Source organism: Coregonus lavaretus (assembly GCF_964263955.1).
Source record: "Coregonus lavaretus genome assembly, chromosome: 21".
In the NCBI taxonomy this organism is placed as follows: Eukaryota; Metazoa; Chordata; class Actinopteri; order Salmoniformes; family Salmonidae; genus Coregonus; species Coregonus lavaretus.
Genome location: NC_140008.1, coordinates 22,696,608 through 22,716,041, shown reverse-complemented (window position 1 = coordinate 22,716,041; position 19,434 = coordinate 22,696,608). Strand labels below are relative to the sequence as shown.

At 45.5% G+C, this 19,434-nt stretch overlaps 1 protein-coding gene across 10 annotated transcripts in view; it reads right to left on the bottom strand.

Annotated features, from left to right (window-relative positions):
• Positions 1-19,434, bottom strand: part of elavl4 (ELAV like neuron-specific RNA binding protein 4) — a gene marked incomplete at both ends in the record, with an annotated part of 89,310 nt that overhangs the window by 8,909 nt on the left and 60,967 nt on the right. For 4 of the 10 annotated variants that reach the window (XM_084186375.1, XM_084186367.1, XM_084186369.1 and 1 more), the window contains 2 exons: positions 1,158-1,383; positions 17,932-18,085. In XM_084186375.1, the coding sequence (XP_084042501.1) occupies positions 1,158-1,383; positions 17,932-18,085 (380 nt within the window). Of the gene's footprint in view, positions 1-1,157; positions 1,393-17,910; positions 18,086-19,434 lie in introns of all 10 variants that reach the window. The other 6 variants (XM_084186373.1, XM_084186374.1, XM_084186368.1 and 3 more) reach the window with 2 other exon arrangements.

The following is a 19,434-nucleotide window of genomic DNA, read 5'->3' as shown; positions in this document are numbered from 1 at the left end:
CACACTGAATGTGCTACAGGTCATCAGTGGGCAGAGATGCAGTCTGTGAACCTGACAAAAAAAATCTAAACAAAGCACAAAAATATGTTGACTCATTAAGGCAGCAATTACACCATTATGTGGGCTGGGACTGAGCAATCTGCTTTGTGGGTAAATGAGTCAATTGACTGGAAGCTCTGAGGAGGCTGTGCTGGAGACATCTGCTGGGCTGCTGCTGCAAAAACCAACCTACCTTGGATGCCAGCTTTTCATACAGCCTCTCCAAGCCCACAGCACACAATAGGGCCTTTGTGATGCCTCTCAATGCATGTAAATGGGAAAGGTCCGTTTAAAAAATCTGTTCAATTAAAACCTGCTCATACCTTAGATATAATAAACTTAATTGACTTATTACTGTAATTAGTAATGTGGAGCATCACTAATAACTGAAATCTACTGTTTTTCAATTTTTTTTGTTTGCTTCTTAGAGGAGGACCAGACAAACAGGCATTATATTTAATGGTGGCAAATGGGCGACATTGACAGGATATGTGATGCATTTCTGTCGGAGTTTGTGGATTAGGTTTAGTCCTGGGGCTGTTGGTTGTAATGGTGAGGCCTATGTGTATTACAGGCAGTGAGCTAGCTCTGTATCTCCTAACTTTGTTGGTCTAACCTTTCTGTAATATGCGCCACAATCTAAAATACATTTTTCATTAAGATCATAATTTAAATATTCTCATTGGGATTACAGTCTGGAATCAGTGAGTATCATGGGGTATATTTGATTTGGAAATGAACCTTGGATGGTGAGAGGGGATGACAGTTTGTTTCATTATGGAATAAGGAGGGTGATCTGATGAGGTGATGTGATGGAGACATTGTGAACGACAGAACCCCACTGTCTCTTGTGAACAGTTCTTCTCTGATATGGGTGGAGCTGCAGGAAACCCACTCTTTTGGAACAAAAATGCGTTCTTGGTTGAATGCACCAAGAATCAGAGATCTCATTGGTGATTGATGACTCACAAGGTGGTTGATCGTTGCAATTAGACATTAAAATCCCATACTCAACTTTACAGTACATATTACAGTAAAAACATCTCTCTGAACCAATATCCCAATGGCTGAACCTGACCACGACCTTCTGACCCTTGTTGTGAGCCCCAGGTGTTTACCTGAACCTCTGGGCCTGGTGGTGGAGGGGGCCTGGGTACCGGCGGTTGGGGGACTGGTACAGCTGGGACAGCAGGGCTTGGCTGGTCTTCTGGCTGGGGTTGTTGGCGAACTTGACAGTGATGGGCTCGGCAGCTCCAGAGGGTTTCTGTCCATTCAGCCCCTTGATGGCCTCCTCAGCCTCTATCCTCTTATCAAAGCGAATGAATCCCACACCCCGCGAACCACCTGTGGGGCCAACACATCACAAACAGGAGGGGCGTCCTTTTACTTCACGTGGTTCCAGTTAGATCACACACATCTACACACACATACTGTACATTTCACATCCCATGTTCTCTTTTTCATACATGGTACAGAGAGGATGTCTGTTATCTTATTAGTCATGTATAAAGCAATGTTTTGTAAAAGGGATACAATGAGTTGGAAATGATTTGTTTTCCATTCTGAGAGGGATTGTTTTATGGGTTATTTGAAGAAGACAGGATAGGGCAGAGGGAAAAGCGAAGGCACCACCATGATTTCCTGTGCTGTCAAAGAGACAGTTAATTTGTCTTCCTCTCTCACGAAGAGCATGAGAGCAGGCTATAGTGGAGCTGATGCTTGCTGATGCAGAAATGCTGTTACGTTGTTTGGGTGCTAGCTGCTGTAGTGCTGCGTCTCCTCACAGCTCGTTGAGGCTACAGCGTGAGGCACTTTGGACTCAGCACACACTGCAGCTCTCCTCCTAGCTGAAGGCCACGCACTCAGGCCTCACATCATGTTGCCGGCGACATTTGAGTCGTTTCCAAGGCAATGTTTTTTGACCGCCACCTGAAAGTAACATTTGAGAGACGCAATGCCCGGAAGGTCTTTTGTTGGTCTCCATAAACGCGTGCTTCTCATTTTGTTAATGAGGCTCGCTGACTGGCCCTGGGGACGCTCACTCAGTAACGGCACGCTGCCAGGACTATTTGCATAATACTGTGTGTGCACAGACTGGCATCTCTACACCACACACAGAAACACTTTTTATTGTCATTTCACTCTCCGCTCTCAAAATGCAGCTTGCGCTTATTGAAGTTTTTCTGTTCCGCTATCTCATTGTCTTCTTGTGCAGCCCTGAACAAACATTTACACACAATCTCTCCAATGCCGAATACTTTCATTCACTCTAATGCTGTATTATTTTCACTGAGGGTTGCTGCCACTCTTGACAATCTCTCTAAATCCCTTCCCTGCCTTCCCTGTATCTGTAATTTATAATTAGGTTGTCACAGGTAGAAAATAATGAACACATAGCCTGTTATTCCAAAGGGGTTTGAATTGTTGGCATACAGCTCTGGCTCCGGTGTGAAACTAGGGTCACTGCTGCTTCGGGAGAAAATAGTGTCATACCAGTATTCCTAGGTGGTAACTAGTGCATACTGTTTTTGTATATTCTGTTGATTTGTTTGTCACTTTACGCTGAGTGTACAAACTTTAGGAACACCTGCTCTTTCCATGACATAGCTTTCACCCGGATTCACCAGTCTATGATTCCTTATTGATGTCACTTGTTAAATCCACTTCAAATCAGTGTAGATGAAGGGGAGGAGACAGGTTAAAGAAGGATTTCTAAGCCTTGAGACAATTGAGACATGGATTGTGTATGTGTGCCATTCAGAGGGTGAATGGGCAAGACAAAAGATTTAAGTGCCTTTGAACGGAGTATGGTAGTAGGTGCCAGGTACACCGGTTTGAGTGTGTCAAGAACTGTAAAGCTGCTGTGTTTTTCACGCTCAATAGATTCCCGTGTGTATCAAGAATGGTCCACCACCCAAAGGACATCCAGCAAACTTAACACAACTGTGGGAAGCATTGGAGTCAACATGGGCCAGTATCCCTGTGGAACGCTTTCGACACCTTGTAGAGTCCATGCCCCGACGAATTGAGGCTGTTCTGAGGGTAAAAGGGGAAAAGGGAGAGGGTGCAACTGTAACACTCTGGCTCCGGGACTTTTGTATTTGAGCCAGGGTGTATTGTGTTTTGTTGGGTTTTGGGTGATTTTCTATGTTGGTAGTTCTGTTGTGTGTGTTTCTAGGTTTGGTCATTGACTCCCAATCGGAGGTAACGAGTGTCAGCTGTCGGCTCGTTATCTCTGATTGGGAGCCATATTTATTTCTGTATGTTTTCCTGTGGGGGTTGTGGGTTATTGTTCCGTGTTTCAGTCGTTGTACTGTGGACTTCACGAGTCGTCTTTTGTTTTGTATTTCGGTGCTTTTTCAATTAAAGTCATGTTCGTTCAACGCGCTGCGCTTTGGTCTCCTTCACTCCTAGACGATCGTGACAGAATAACCCACCATAAAAGGACCAAGCAGCGCGTCCAGGAGCAAAGGGTCTGGACATGGATGGAACTGTTGGACGGTAAAGGGTCCTGGACTTGGGAGGAGATCCTGGATGGTATGGATCGCCGACCATGGAACGAGACGGTGGAGAGGCGACGGCGAGAGGAGCAACGGCATCGGCAGGGCCATCGTCGGAAGGACGAGAGGCAACCCCAAAAAGTTTTTTGGGGGGGGCACATGGCTTGGGCGACTGAGCAGCAGGAGGCTGCCACAAGGCAGATTCAGAAGGCTACCAGGTTAAGGGGGCTGACGGAGGCAGAGAAGGGACGGATTCAGGAGGCTACCAGGTTAAGAGGGCGACTGGGAAAGGCAGGGAAGGAAGGTGTAGAGGCACGGCGAGAGGTACTGGGGTGTGTAACCAGTCCGGTCCGGCCCGTTCCTAATCCCGAGGTACAGCCAGTAGTGTGTGTCCCCAGTACGGTACGGCCTGTTCCGGCCCCTCGCACTAAGTGTACGGTGCGCGTCGCCAGCCCAGCCCGGCCTGTTCCTGAGCCTCATACGAAGCCTACGGTGCGCGTCGCCAGCCCAGCCCGGCCTGTTCCGGCCACTCGCACCAGGGATACGGTGCGCGTCGCCAGCCCAGCCCGGCCTGTTCCTACTCCACGCACCAGGGATACGGTGCGCTTCGCCAGCCCGGCCCGGCCTGTTCCGGCCACTCGCACCAGGGATACGGTGCGCGTCGCCAGCCCAGCCCGGCCTGTTCCTACTCCACGCACCAGGGATACGGTGCGCTTCGCCAGCCCGGCCCGGCCTGTTCCGGCCTCTCGCACCAGAGATACGGTGCGCGTCGCCAGCCCAGCCCGGCCTGTTCCTGCTCTCCGCACTAGGCCTTATGTGCGTCCCCAGGGTCCAGCATGCCCTGTTGCTGCTCTCCGCACTAGGCCTTATGTGCGTCCCCAGGGCCAAGCATGCCCTGTTGCTTCTCCCCGCACTAGCCCTGAGATGCGTGTCCTCAGCCCGGTACCTCCAGTTCCGGCACCACGCCTCAGGCCTACGGTGCGTCCCCAGGGCCAAGCATGCCCTGTTGCTTCTCCCCGCACTAGCCCTGAGAGGCGTGTCCTCAGCCCGGTACCTCCAGTTCCGGCACCACGCATCAGGCCTACGGTGCGTCTCAGACGGCCAGAGTCTGCCGTCTGCCCAACGGGGCCTGAACTGTCCGTCTGCCCAACGCCGCCTGAACTGCCCGTCTGCCTAAAGCCTGCAAAGCCGCCCGTCTGCCATGAGCCATCAGAGCCGTCCGCCAGACCAGAGCCGCTAGAGCCTTCCGCCAGACAGGATCAGCCAGAGCCTTCTGCCAGACAGGATCAGCCAGAGCCTTCTGCCAGACAGGATCAGCCAGAGCCTTCCGCCAGACAGGATCAGCCAGAGCCTTCCGCCAGACAGGATCAGCCAGAGCCTTCCGCCAGCCATGAGCAGCCAGATCCGTCGGCCAGCCATGAGCAGCCAGATCCGTTGGCCAGCCATGAGCAGCCAGATCCGTCGGCCAGCCATGAGCAGCCAGATCCGTCAGCCAGCCATGAGCAGCCAGATCCGTCAGCCAGCCATGAGCAGCCAGATCCTTCAGCCTGCCATGAGCCGTCCAGCCAGGATCCGCCAGAGCCAGCCAGCCAGGATCCGCCCCTTAGCCAGGTGCTGTCCCTTAGCCCGGTGCTGCCCCTAAATCCAGGTGGAGTAAGTTGGAGGGTGGTCATGTGGAGGAGGCTAGGGAAGCGGGTGGTGACTAAGGTGGGGTGGGGACCACGACCAGGGCCAGAACCGCCACCGTGGACAGACGCCCACCCAGACCCTCCCCGAGACTGTATGCTGGTGCGCCCGGAGTGCGCACCTTTAGGGGGGGGTACTGTAACACTCTGGCTCCGGGACTTTTGTATTTGAGCCAGGGTGTATTGTGTTTTGTTGGGTTTTGGGTGATTTTCTATGTTGGTAGTTCTGTTGTGTGTGTTTCTAGGTTTGGTCATTGACTCCCAATCGGAGGTAACGAGTGTCAGCTGTCGGCTCGTTATCTCTGATTGGGAGCCATATTTATTTCTGTATGTTTTCCTGTGGGGGTTGTGGGTTATTGTTCCGTGTTTCAGTCGTTGTACTGTGGACTTCACGAGTCGTCTTTTGTTTTGTATTTCGGTGCTTTTTCAATTAAAGTCATGTTCGTTCAACGCGCTGCGCTTTGGTCTCCTTCACTCCTAGACGATCGTGACAGCAACTTAATATTAGGAAGGTGCTCCTAATGTTTTGGACACTTAGTGTGTAAAAACGTAGTTGGGCTTTGTTTTACTAACTTTACTTTATGCATACCCACTGTGCAAAAACTGGTTGAATCAACATTGTTTCCACGTCATTTCAACCCAAAAAATCTATATGACGTCGTTAAATCAATTGGATTTTTTTTAACCCAACTTTTAACCTAAATCCAATGACATGGTGAATGTTTTTGTTGATTTCACGTTGAATTCACGGTAGCTGAAAACTCAACCAAATGTAATTCAAAACTTGACGTTGAACTGACGTCTGTGCCCAGTGGGTAGTTTGTTTGTTATACATAAACCCACTAGCTACTCCTGTCAAGAATGTCCCTTGTGGAATAGGAGGGGTTGCATTATAAGACTACAGTATTTTGAGATGCAAGGTGCTTATTTCACTGTTTCTAGAGCTGTGAAAGACATGTTGACACCCTGTGGACTCTTCTCCTGTGGGGATATGATCACACCTCATTGGAAGAGAGAAGACAAGCACCAGTCCTCTAAGCCCATTGGCCTTGAACTGCACCAGGCTGCAGCTGCTTGAAGAGGTCTACACACCAGCAGTGCTTGGCATAGAGATGAAGGCTGCAAACACATTCAGGGTGGGATCTGAGGAAAACACCCCAGCCACTTGAATGAAGTGATGAATTTAAGTGGTGTCTTTAAGAAATGGGTGTGAAGAGTGGAGGGCTACTGCATTGGTATATGGGGACTAGCTCAGTCCTTGTGTATGTGGAGAGGTAGGAGGGTCTTGTGCCTATACACTAGTGCTGTGGAGAGGTGGATGGTCTTGTGCCTATATGGAAGTGCTGTGGAGAGAGGTGAGAGGGTCTTGTGCCTATATGGAAGTGCTGTGGAGAGAGGTGAGAGGGTCTTGTGCCTATATGGAAGTGCTGTGGAGAGAGGTGAGAGGGTCTTGTGCCTATATGGAAGTGCTGTGGAGAGAGGTGAGAGGGTCTTGTGCCTATATGGAAGTGCTGTGGAGAGAGGCGAGAGGGTCTTGTGCCTATATGGAAGTGCTGTGGAGAGAGGTGAGAGGGTCTTGTGCCTATATGGAAGTGCTGTGGAGAGAGGTGAGAGGGTCTTGTGCCTATATGGAAGTGCTGTGGAGAGAGGTGAGAGGGTCTTGTGCCTATATGGAAGTGCTGTGGAGAGAGGTGAGAGGGTCTTGTGCCTATACGCTAGTGCTGTGGAGAGAGGTGAGAGAGTCTTTGACCCCACTAACAGTAACACCTCTCATTTCTCCTTTCACTGCCCTATAGACCTTCTGGGCATGAAGAGAAACACTGCTACTGCACTGCAAGGTCGGCTGGCCTAATGCAATTACACCACAGCAGGTTAGGCGACATTGCCCTTTGACTGTGATACAGCGGCAGAGAGACTCCATACAAGCAGGTCTGTGTGTCAGACTGCTGATAGCTGGTGCTTCGGAGGACAATCTAATGTAGGGTATCATTTGGATTCCATCTGGGGTTCCTCAAGCAAGGCAGAAATCGAAGAAAACGATCCCAGAAGTCATCTACCTAATAGTAAAAAAAAAACTAAATGACTGTCTTAGTGTTGATATAGTGGCTTTTTTTTACTAGCTTTTTCAGCATTAACATAATGAGCTTCTAGCGGTTTTTTTGTTTTTTTACAGCATACCAAAACAAAGCAAACAGGCAGGCTGAGGGAGGCTGGGAAGCAGACGGTACAGGCAGGCAGCTTCAGCCGGTTCCAGCACTTACACACAGGCCATACAGCGTTAGGCCACAAATGTACTACGTGCTACAGGCACTTTCCTCCACAGTAATCAGCAGGGCTTATGTAACTCTACCTGTACGTATCTATTCCCAGCACACAGGAACCCGGAGAATGGCTGGTTTATTAATAACCCCAACCAGAACAAGGAAAGACAGTGGCAAGGAGCTGCCGGTGCCCTGACAAAGATTTCTGCACGCCCACTGCACCTGGGCGCTACCAGGGCGCTCCACAACACTACGCTCGCAGTCCGGGGACAATAAGGCAAACATTCCTCTGGGAAATCTGGAGATCTGATAATCTGGCCAGGTGGCTGATGAAAGCCTTCGCTCTGCTCTCCAAACCTGAGCACTTCCTGCCGTTTCTCATTCCACTCTTTTAAGTGGCTATGCCAACTGTATGGAACATTTATTAAACACACACACTAAATAGAATGGAAGAAGAAAATAATCTTACCGCCTCCTAATCAGAGAGAGAGAGAAATAGAACAAGAGAGAAAAAATGTCCTTGTTTTATGTAACTTTGTTTGTGGGGATAGATACATATGGACATTGAAAAGGCAGTGGGATAGAAACCTACCTCTGAAGAGCTTACAGTAGGTGCTCTCTGCTGAGTTAAAGCCATCTGTCTGCTTCTATGTGTGACCGCAGGCCAAAGTAACCATGTAATACACTCCATGTTATGGAGTCTGGTGGGTTATAGACACCAGGACAGAGAGGACTTGTACAAGGTCTTATTTTATCTGAGCCAGAATGTATTACACCATTTATCATCAACCTCCACTGTAAGAGTGTAGATGTGTCTATGGAGAGGAAGTCACATACTGATTGATAAAGTAGAAATTCAATAGGGGTTGTATGTACAGTATGTGTGTAGTGCATATTAATGTTCTACATGCTCATTATTGTAATATATAATAATATACAGTGCCTTCGGAAAGTATTCAGACCCCTTGACTTTTTCCAAGCTCTGTCAGGTTGGATGGGGAGCGTTGCTGCACAGCTATTTCCAGGTATCTCCAGAGATGTTCAATCGGGTTCATGTCCAGGCTCTGGCTGGGCCACTCAAGGATATTCAGAGACTTGTCCCAAAGGCACTCCTGCGTTGTCTTGGCTGTGTGCTTATGGTCGTTGTCCTGTTGGAAGGTGAACCTTCGCCCCAGTCTGAGGTCCTGAGTGCTCTGGAGCAGATTTTCATCAAGGATCTCTCTGTACTTTGCTCCGTTCATCTTTGCCTCGATCCTGACTAGTCTCCCAGTCTCTGCCACTGAAAAACACCCCCACAGCATGATGCTGCCACCACCATGCTTCACCGTAGGGATGGTGCCAGGTTTCCTCCAGACATGACGCTTGGCATTCAGGCCAAATAGTTTAATCTTGGTTTCATCAGACCAGAGAATCTTGTTTCTCATGGTTTGAGAGTCTTTAGGTGCCTTTTGGCAAACTCCAACCGGGCTGTCGTGTGCCTTTTATTGAGGATTGGCTTTCGTCTGGCCACTCTACCATAAAGGCCTGTTTATTCAGTAGGCCCATTGTGTAACAACCGGTTGTAAATTATGGTGTAGGGTAGGTTCCATAAGGATAGGTCCCGAGATCCATGAGTGACATTACATCGGAGGGAGTGGAGAATCTATGCGAAATGCCAGGGGAATGGATTCTAAGAAGATAACAAATAAAAATTACCAGGCCAAACACTCCTTGCGAACTCAGAAAACCTTGTTAAAAAAAAAAATATCTTGGGACATTTTGTCTTATTATGAAATAGATTTGCATTTTATGTCGTCTTATTCTGAAATAGATTTATAGAATTGATGAAAGGGTGGATGGGTCATGAGGAATTAGATTGGAGTTAATATTGTGAGTAATTGTTAGAGTTTTAAAGAAGCAATTCTGTCAAGCGACAGCATTGGGGTTAACAAACCTAAAATTACCTTTTACAATTTTTGTTCATGAACATGAAGGGCATTGTGGTGTGGTGGTTACGGAGAATCATGGGCAAAAGAGACTCCAGTCATATACGGGAGTAAATTGTTAGACTCTGTGGCAAGATGAATGTTGCCGTGTTTAAGGGTAGTACATGCTAAATTAAGGGCACAGAAACGTTGGGGTAGATTAAAACAAACGATTAATGATTGGAGGGAGGACAGTGGACTTATCCTTTTCATGTTTTGTTTGTAATTAACACTTTTGGGTTGCTGATTAAGATGTAGCATAGTGAATACTAACGAAATGTACACTTTCTCTTCTAGGTGAGGAGGGGGTGTCATTATCTCTCTCTTTGAAATGTTTCCCGAGATGGTTGTCTTGGGAGAGCAGGTAGAGAAATTCTGCAGTTTTATAAATATAAAGGTATCTGGATCCGGCTGTAAAGGGAGCTCCCAGATAAGTAAGGCCTGGCCATTTGTGTGTTTTTGCTCTGCGTTTTACTACACACACCAGCACACACACACACAACCCAACTGTTATGAATATTTGTTAGTGGTGTTAATACCGTGTTAGATTTACTGTGTGGGGTCTTTTTGAATTTGGTTGTAAAATGAGTACGCAGAATGATGGAAATGTTTGAAATGTTTTTAAAGGGTTTCTGAAGTACAGGGACAGAAAAGTGACAGAAAATACTTAATGGTGTTGAATGACCTTTGTCCTGACTTTCTGGTGAGGCCTGATCAATCTCACTAGAAATGATAGACATTAGGATTTGTTAAGTATAATATTTTACCATTACCTTATGGGATACAATTATTTCCTTACGGAGTGTTCAAGAGTTGTAATTCTAATGGGATGTTAATATTCTAATTTGTTTATTTTTTATTTAATAGGCAGTGCTATTATTTTGGTTCTTGTTTTTGTTTTGATACAAGTGTCACCAGATTGGGTATGCTGTATTGTCGGGATCTCTCCCTAGGGGTTAGCACTCTCACTCCCTGACCCGGGGTGGTCAACTGTGCCCATAAAATGATTTAGGGTTGCCCTAAACTGTTTATTTGGGGTATCAGGTTGATTTCAGAGGTCTACACACTGGGAAATATATTGTAATCTAGGTTAAGAATGCATTGAGATACCGATCTGTCATTAACTTGCCACTCGCGACAGTAAAACAGGGACAAAACGGGGGCTGTAACGGGAAAAGTTAAAGCTGTGATATAAGTAGTAACATTACATACTGTTTATATATTTTCTCGGTTTATAAATGTACATTCTAACAGTGTAAGTTGAGGGTCTTGAATTCGAGTGGTAGACTCAACGTGAAGCACTAAGGACTGTCATTCTACATTTGGGTTGGATAATTTATCAGATGTTTTAATTATGATTTGGATAAAGAGAGAGAGTGCGTGGCTCCTAAGACATGAGAGGAGGGTGCACTGCTCAATTTTATTGGGTCTAGGGTTTTTTTTTTTTCTCCCTAGGAACCTTATTTTTTAGTGTCGTACGAGGGAGGTTATTAGAGAACTCACTCGATGATTGCTTGGGCTAACCATGAGGGGGTATTTGATAAAGGAATTTTGTTTACAATGTCATCAGAATCCTAATGTTAAAACACATCAATACATATGGCTTGCTGGATGATACAGTATAATTAATCATGTACAAGGCTGTGTCTGGCATGGAGAATAGCATTTCATTGGCATAGAAAATAAAGAATGGACGGTCCTTTCTCCAATCTGGTGAAATTATTAAACATGTATTTTCTCTCTTCCCTGTTCAAGTCAATATGTTTTCTAGGTGTCGTGGAACATAAGATTGATCATTGTTCCAGAGGAGGGATGAGGATTGTTGGAAATTGACTAATTGACCTGAAATTATAGATGTGGATTAGTAGTAGTGACTAATGTGTTATGGGTTAGATGGAAAGATGTATGTGCAAATGTATTTATCAGTGTATTCTGAGGAGTCCCAAAAACCAATGCATTAACGTTTTAAGGAATTGTGAGAGCGGAATGGAATGTGACTGGGGGTGGAGATCTGGGTGGCTGATAAATTAAGGAAGTGGGTAATAGAGTCTCTGGGAAATGGTACCACTCCTCTATGTATATTGTTACAGGAGACAGCTTGTAGGAGATGACAGCTAACTGTGCACAATATAGAGACTACTATTAAGTTAAATTGAACGTCACACATACCCAGATCATGGTGGGAGTAGCAGATATAGTGTAGTAATTTCAGACACTATTGTCAACTTTCAGTGAGGGGTTTGTCAAAGAAGGTACAACGCTTGAAAGAATAGCTACAGATCCCTGTTTACAGGAGGCAACATCACCGGAAGGGAAGTTCACTGTAATAATATCATCACATCTCCTGAAGAGCATGATTAAGGAACATATGACTCAGAGTTTTGTTAGGTTGGATACTCTTCCAAAGCCACCACAGGACTCATGCCACATGAAGTGGTAACTGGGAGACCGATGGGAGTAGACCGATGCTGTTATTCACATGTCACAAATTAGTGATCTGGCCATAATGGGAGAGTCTATGTTGTCCTATTGTTAGGAAATTACCCATGTGTTGCAATGTGTATATTCCCAGGTGAAAGCTGCACATGAGAAGCAGGCACCAGGAGATAACCGAGAGCACAGGCTGAATTCTGGAGATCGAGTGTACATCAAGATCTACCAGGCGGGGGGTGTTGGGACGGCGTTGGTCTGGTCCACACACAGTCCTCCTTACAGCACCTGCAGCGGTAAAGGCCACAGCCGCTCCTCGGTGGGTTCACACTTCTCACGTGAAGCGAGATCCAGCTGCATAATATGTGAGCCGGAAGCCGCCATGATGGAGGAGGAAGGAGATGGGGAGCAATGTGAAAATGACATGACTTGGGAACACCTCTTATAACCTGTGGCCGGAGGGGGAAGACTGGGTGAAAGCATGAGGAGGTTTTTTAGGGCCTTCATTTTTGTGGAACCCAGCAGAAAAGTATCCTGAAGGCATAGAGTCACGTGAAGAGAGAGTGGGAATAGTCACATTATCAAACTTTGTTTTTTCTTTGCATTTATAATTATACATAGCTTAACACATTGTTAATACTGTTATGTTTTGTGTTTCTCTTTGCTTTTCAAGTCTTGTGCTATCACTCTCTTAGGAACCAGAAGCTGAAATGGAGGAAGTCAACAGCTCCAGCGAACATGTTATTATCAGTGTTTGACAAGAAATGAAAATAAGAGTGTGCATGGTGTGATTATAGAACAGAGGCCATAAGTCTCGGAGTTTGTAAACCTAAGTGTTTAATTTTTTGTTCATGTTTTATTATCATTGTTTGTCCATTCATAAGTAATTCCCAAGTTTATATAATTGTGAACAGTATGGAGTTAAATGTTCAAAGGGGGGACTGATGGGTTCTGACTTCTAAACTTGAAATATTGTTAATCATCAGTTATCCTATAGACATGAGGAGTGACAGTCTGGTTTATACACCAGAAGTTAATGGTTATCTGTAGGAGGAATGTATATGGTGGAGGAAATTAAGCTTGGAATGTACTGCGTAAAGGAAAGGTTGCAGTCACTGATAAGGGTGGAGAGCTGTGGATTAGTGAGGAATGGGGTCGAGGTCAGGTCAGGTCACATTAAGGGAGAAGGAACAGTTTATTGCCTGCATCACTTAACGTCCTGCCTAGCAATGAAGATGTAATGTTTAGAGGGAAGGAGGAGGTCACCTACATTGGAGTATATACAGTGAGGGAAAAAAGTATTTGATCCCCTGCTGATTTTGTACGTTTGCCCACTGACAAAGAAATGATCAGTCTATCATTTTAATGGTAGGTTTATTTGAACAGTGAGAGACAGAATAACAACAACAAAATCCAGAAAAACGCATGTCAAAATGTTATAAATTGATTTGCATTTTAATGAGGGAAATAAGTATTTGACCCCCTCTCAATTAGAAAGATTTCTGGCTCCCAGGTGTCTTTTATACAGGTAACGAGCTGAGATTAGGAGCACACTCTTAAAGGGAGTGCTCCTAATCTCAGCTTGTTACCTGTATAAAAGACACCTGTCCACAGAAGCAATCAATCAATCAGATTCCAAACTCTCCACCATGGCCAAGACCAAAGAGCTCTCCAAGGATGTCAGGGACAAGGTTGTAGACCTACACAAGGCTGGAATGGGCTACAAGACCATTGCCAAGCAGCTTGGTGAGAAGGTGACAACAGTTGGTGCGATTATTCGCAAATGGAAGAAACACAAAAGAACTGTCAATCTCCCTCGGCCTGGGGCTCCATGCAAGATCTCACCTCGTGGAGTTGCAATGACATGAGAACGGTGAGGAATCAGCCCAGAACTACACGGGAGGATCTTGTCAATGATCTCAAGGCAGCTGGGACCATAGTCACCAAGAAAACAATTGGTAACACAATACGCTGTGAAGGACTGAAATCCTGCAGTGCCCGCAAGGTCCCCCTGCTCAAGAAAGCACATATACAGGGCCGTCTGAAGTTTGACAATGAACATCTGAACGATTCAGAGGAGAACTGGGTGAAAGTGTTGTGGTCAGATGAGACCAAAATCGAGCTCTTTGGCATCAACTCAACTCGCCGTGTTTGGAGGAGGAGGAATGCTGCCTATGACCCCAAGAACACCATCCCCACCGTCAAACATGGAGGTGGAAACATTATGCTTTGGGGGTGTTTTTCTGCTAAGGGGACAGGACAACTTCACCGCATCAAAGGGACGATGGACGGGGCCATGTACCGTCAAATCTTGGGTGTGAACCCCCTTCCCTCAGCCAGGGCATTGAAAATGGGTCGTGGATGGGTATTCCAGCATGACAATGACCCAAAACACACGGCCAAGGCAACAAAGGAGTGGCTCAAGAAGAAGCACATTAAGGTCCTGGAGTGGCCTAGCCAGTCTCCAGACCTTAATCCCATAGAACATCTGTGGAGGGAGCTGAAGGTTCGAGTTGCCAAACGTCAGGCTCGAAACCTTAATAACTTGGAGAAGATCTGCAAAGACGAGTGGGACAAATTCCCTCCTGAGATGTGTGCACACCTGGTGGCCAACTACAAGAAACGTCTGACCTCTGTGATTGCCAACAAGGGTTTTGCCACCAAGTACTAAGTCATGTTTTGCAGAGGGGTCAAATACTTATTTCCCTCATTAAAATGCAAATCAATTTCTAACATTTTTGACATGCATTTTTCTGGATTATTTTGTTGTTATTCTGTCTCTCACTGTTCAAATAAACCTACCATTAAAATTATAGACTGATCATGTCTTTGTCAGTGGGCAAACATACAAAATCAACAGGGGATCAAATACTTTTTTCCCTCACTGTATATCTGTGCTGGTTGGAACATGTCTTATGCAGCTATGTGACCCAGTGGGTGAATAAACTTGGTTTGAGCTTTACTAGTCGTCCATCGGTTTTGACCTTGTTATTTAGAACCTAACAATAGCAAATGGTCTGAATACTTATGTAAATAAGGTATTTCTGTTTTTGTTTTTTTATACATTTGCAAAAATTTATAAAAACCTTTTTTCACTTTGTCATTATGTGGTATTGTGTGTAGATTGTTGAGGATTTTTATTTATTTAATCCATTTTAGAATAAAGCTGTAATGTAACAAAATGTGGAAAAAGTCAAGGGGTCTGAATACTTTCCGAAGGCACTGTATGATCAATAGTAGTCTGTGTGACTAGGGGTAGACAACAACCCTCAGTAACATAAGAGAAACAGGCATTTCTAACTTGTAAAAGAGTTTAACTTGTAAAAGCAAGCTCACCGGATCAATTGTATTTGCTCTCATTGATGAGACGTGTATTAACTGACTGCTGTATGCCTGGGACCTGCAGAGATGTTCAGAATATTTAACTATTGATCAAAGCCTCTCATATTATATTTCCTTCACATTGATGTTAGCTTAAACCGGCTGTTAGTATTGAACATCATGATCTGACAACATTCCCTAAAGGTTAGCGAGAGTGATGCAGTATAAAAATGCTGCTCCGCGATATTTGTTCCAATAGAGGGGAAATTATGCAAATCCATTCTGCAGGGATCAATAGAAAGAGAGGGAGAGAAGAGAAGAGAAAGATACTAATATTGACAAAACACTTTGGTTACATGATGGATGTGTTACGCAATGACTGCCAGGCCTGCATCAGAGAGGTTGCGCCAAAGGGCTTCTGTGTGATATTCTGATTGTGTTGGAGAGAAGAATCTTCATGATCAGGACATTGCCACTCATGTGCGCTAAGGCTCTGTAATAACAGAACTCCCCAGTCCTGACTTATTGTTAAGTCAATGTGAGTTCACTCAGAAATCCTTGGACTATTTGTAACAGAACATTGTCTTCTCTGACTCCATGAACTATGCAAACTGTGACTCAACAAAGTTATTTCTGGACGATACTGAGCAGGAGACTGACTGCAATTTTCATCAGGTTGATGAAGGTCTGTGAAAATGAACTAAATCACCCCTTCAGTGGATTTAAGAACATTTGTCTATACCAAACTGATTCCTAGATTGGGCTTTGGAGCTTGTGGCTCACTCTGAACCACAGTCATGTGGGCTTGGCATCTACTGTCAGAACAGACATGTCTGAAACTGAACATATGGAGTGAAATTCTGATTTGGAATACCAACATTTGTTGATGCTATTGGATATTTGTGTGTGTAATGATGTTGAAATCAATACATGATTAACTGTCCTATACTGTACATATGAATGGTTAACCACTAAAAACTAAAGGACAAAGGCAAAGCTTTTGAACTCATCTCGTTTTCTTTTCCCCTCTCTCTCTCACCCACAGTTACACTTGTGCGAGTCGCAGGAGAGTTTTAATTTGCGGTCCATTCCTCTTTATAGCGGTACTTGTGAACTGGGAAGATGTGCCAGCGCTGAGCTCTCGTGGTCCTCTAAAATCCTCCTTGTTTCTTAATCACCAGCAACTAAAATGTAATTAGTCATTAAAATTCTTCCAGCGGATCCCCCTGCCTCAGGGGAGCCATTTCTGGGCTGGGTCTGCATGTGCTGCTGGGCCAGACACTGTGTGTATGTGAGAGAAGGAGAGAAGAAGAGAATAGAGGAGAGGAGAGAGAGGGAGAGACAGAGAGAGAGTGCGTGTACACGCATCTGAGGAGGCAGAAGCTTTGTCTGTCTCTCTGTGGAGTGGTTCTGGCACTGTGAGACATGTAAGGTTATGATCCTGCCTACTGTTCCCTTCAAGAGTGTGGTTGGGAAACAATGGAGAAGCAGAAGAGACTATTGGCAGATCAGCAGGCTGAGCACTGGGCTTGTGAAGAACCTGCTTGGGAAACTGTTCTGCTTTTTAAGACTGAAACTGTGCAACCATGGAAATACCATGAATTATTGAGACGCAGAATGTGTCAGACATTCTATTCCATGACCATTTAGGCTATGCCGAGGTTGATTTATTTATGATGGTGGTTTGAAACTAGGTAAAAAAAAACGGGAGTCTAATTAGCATTATAATTAGAACGCTTTTATTAATCAAAATCCCTGAGTTTGCATGGGCTGCGTCTCAATCCACTGCATCCGCCGGTGTCGGCCATTATGCCCTGCGGTGGAAGGCACCTGAACTATAACAGTGTTTATGAGACCAGGAGACATCCCGGAAATGGCGCTAGAAACGATTTGGACCCAGTTCTGAAAGCTGATACTCTCCCGAACACGAACGTGTCATCCGTTTTGCTCTACGAAGGCTAATTGCATTAAGGCCGAATTCAATGTTCCATCAAATATTTTCTTTACATGTATTTTTTATACATACAGGGGTACTAAAATTCCAAATCAAATAGCTAAAAGGTCCATCTTATGACAATCTTAAAATAATGACATATGTTAGCTAAGTAGATATCACCATCTAGACGCTTAGACTCTAGGGGGTAAGGGGAATATCAAGCTGGCTAGCTAGTACTATAGTCATATGAACAGATGTGTTTTTCACGGCCTTGACTTTGCGTGTTGTTGTTTGTGGGCTGTGTGGAACAGGTCTTGTGGAAGCATACAGTAGTTGCAAATAAACCGGCATGCTCTAAACTTGATCCTGCTCTGCTCTGCTCTGCCCCAGTACCAGGGCTGATTTATTCTGCTTAGGCAAATGAGTGTGGCTTACAATGTGCTGTACTCGTTCTGCTTCATCAATACACATTACACATAACATTGGAGCCTGCCGCAGGCAGACGAAACCTCTGAAATGGATCTAAGAGCTGTGCAATGGAAGTCATGCTGCATGATTCTGCATCATGACAATGGTTTCATCTCTTTGTGTGCCTGTGCTCGGGTTGTGAGTAGGGTGTATTAACTCTGATGAACATACGTTTGTGTTTTTATGTATGTGTTTGCGCACATTTGTGTGTGTTTAGACCAATGCATGTGTGCTGTGCTGGCTAGGGAGTTTGTTTCTGTGGGTGTGTGTGTGCATGTGCGTGTTAGTTTGTGTGTGTGTATAAACGAAAAGGCGACCCATGGATACCTGTGACCTGGTCCACCAGGATACGGGAGGTGATGATGCGTCCATACTGGGAGAAGAGCTGCTCCAGGTCCTTCTGGGTCATGGTCTTGGGCAGACCACTCACATACAGGTTAGCGTCTCGAATGGAGGCTGAGCTGGGTCGTGCATATGACACCTGAGGAGAAGGGGAGAATGGGGTAGAGATGGGTATTAGATATACAGTGAGGGAAAAAAGTATTTGATCACCTGCTGATTTTGTACGTTTGCCCACTGACAAAGACATGATCAGTCTATAATTTTAATGGTAGGTTTATTTGAACAGTGAGAGACAGAATAACAACAAAAACATCCATAAAAACGCATGTCAAAAATGTTATGAATTGATTTGCATTTTAATGAGGGAAATAAGTATTTGACCCCTCTGCAAAACATGACTTAGTACTTGGTGGCAAAACCCTTGTTGGCAATCACAGAGGTCAGACGTTTCTTGTAGTTGGCCACCAGGTTTGCACACATCTCAGGAGGGATTTTGTCCCACTCCTCTTTGCAGATCTTCTCCAAGTCATTAAGGTTTCGAGCCTGACGTTTGGCAACTCGAACCTTCAGCTCCCTCCACAGATGTTCTATGGGATTAAGGTCTGGAGACTGGCTAGGCCACTCCAGGACCTTAATGTGCATATTCTTGAGCCACTCCTTTGTTGCCTTGGCCGTGTGTTTTGGGTCATTGTCATGCTGGAATACCCATCCACAACCTATTTTCAATGCCCTGGCTGAGGGAAGGAGGTTCTCACCCAAGATTTGACGGTACATGGCCCCGTCCATCGTCCCTTTGATGCAGTGAAGTTGTCCTGTCCCCTTAGCAGAAAAACACCCCCAAAGCATAATGTTTCCACCTCCATGTTTGACGGTGGGGATGGTGTTCTTGGGGTCATAGGCAGCATTCCTCCTCCTCCAAACACGGCGAGTTGAGTTGATGCCAAAGAGCACTATTTTGGTCTCATCTGACCACAACACTTTCACCCAGTTCTCCTCTGAATCATTCAGATGTTCATTGGCAAACTTCAGACGGCCCTGTATATGTGCTTTCTTGAGCAGGGGGACCTTGTGGGCGCTGCAGGATTTCAGTCCTTCACGGCGTAGTGTGTTACCAATTGTTTTCTTGGTGACTATGGTCCCAGCTGCCTTGAGATCATTGACAAGATCCTCCCGTGTAGTTCTGGGCTGATTCCTCACCGTTCTCATGATCATTGCAACTCCACAAGGTGAGATCTTGCATGGAGCTCCAGGCCGAGGGAGATTGACAGTTATTTTGTGTCTCTGCCATTTGCGAATAATCGCACCAACTGTTGTCACCTTCTCACCAAGCTGCTTGGCGATGGTCTTGTAGCCCATTCCAGCCTTGTGTAGGTCTACAACCTTGTCCCTGACATCCTTGGAGAGCTCTTTGGTCTTGGCCATGGTGGAGAGTTTGGAATCTGATTGATTGATTGCTTCTGTGGACAGGTGTCTTTTATACAGGTAACA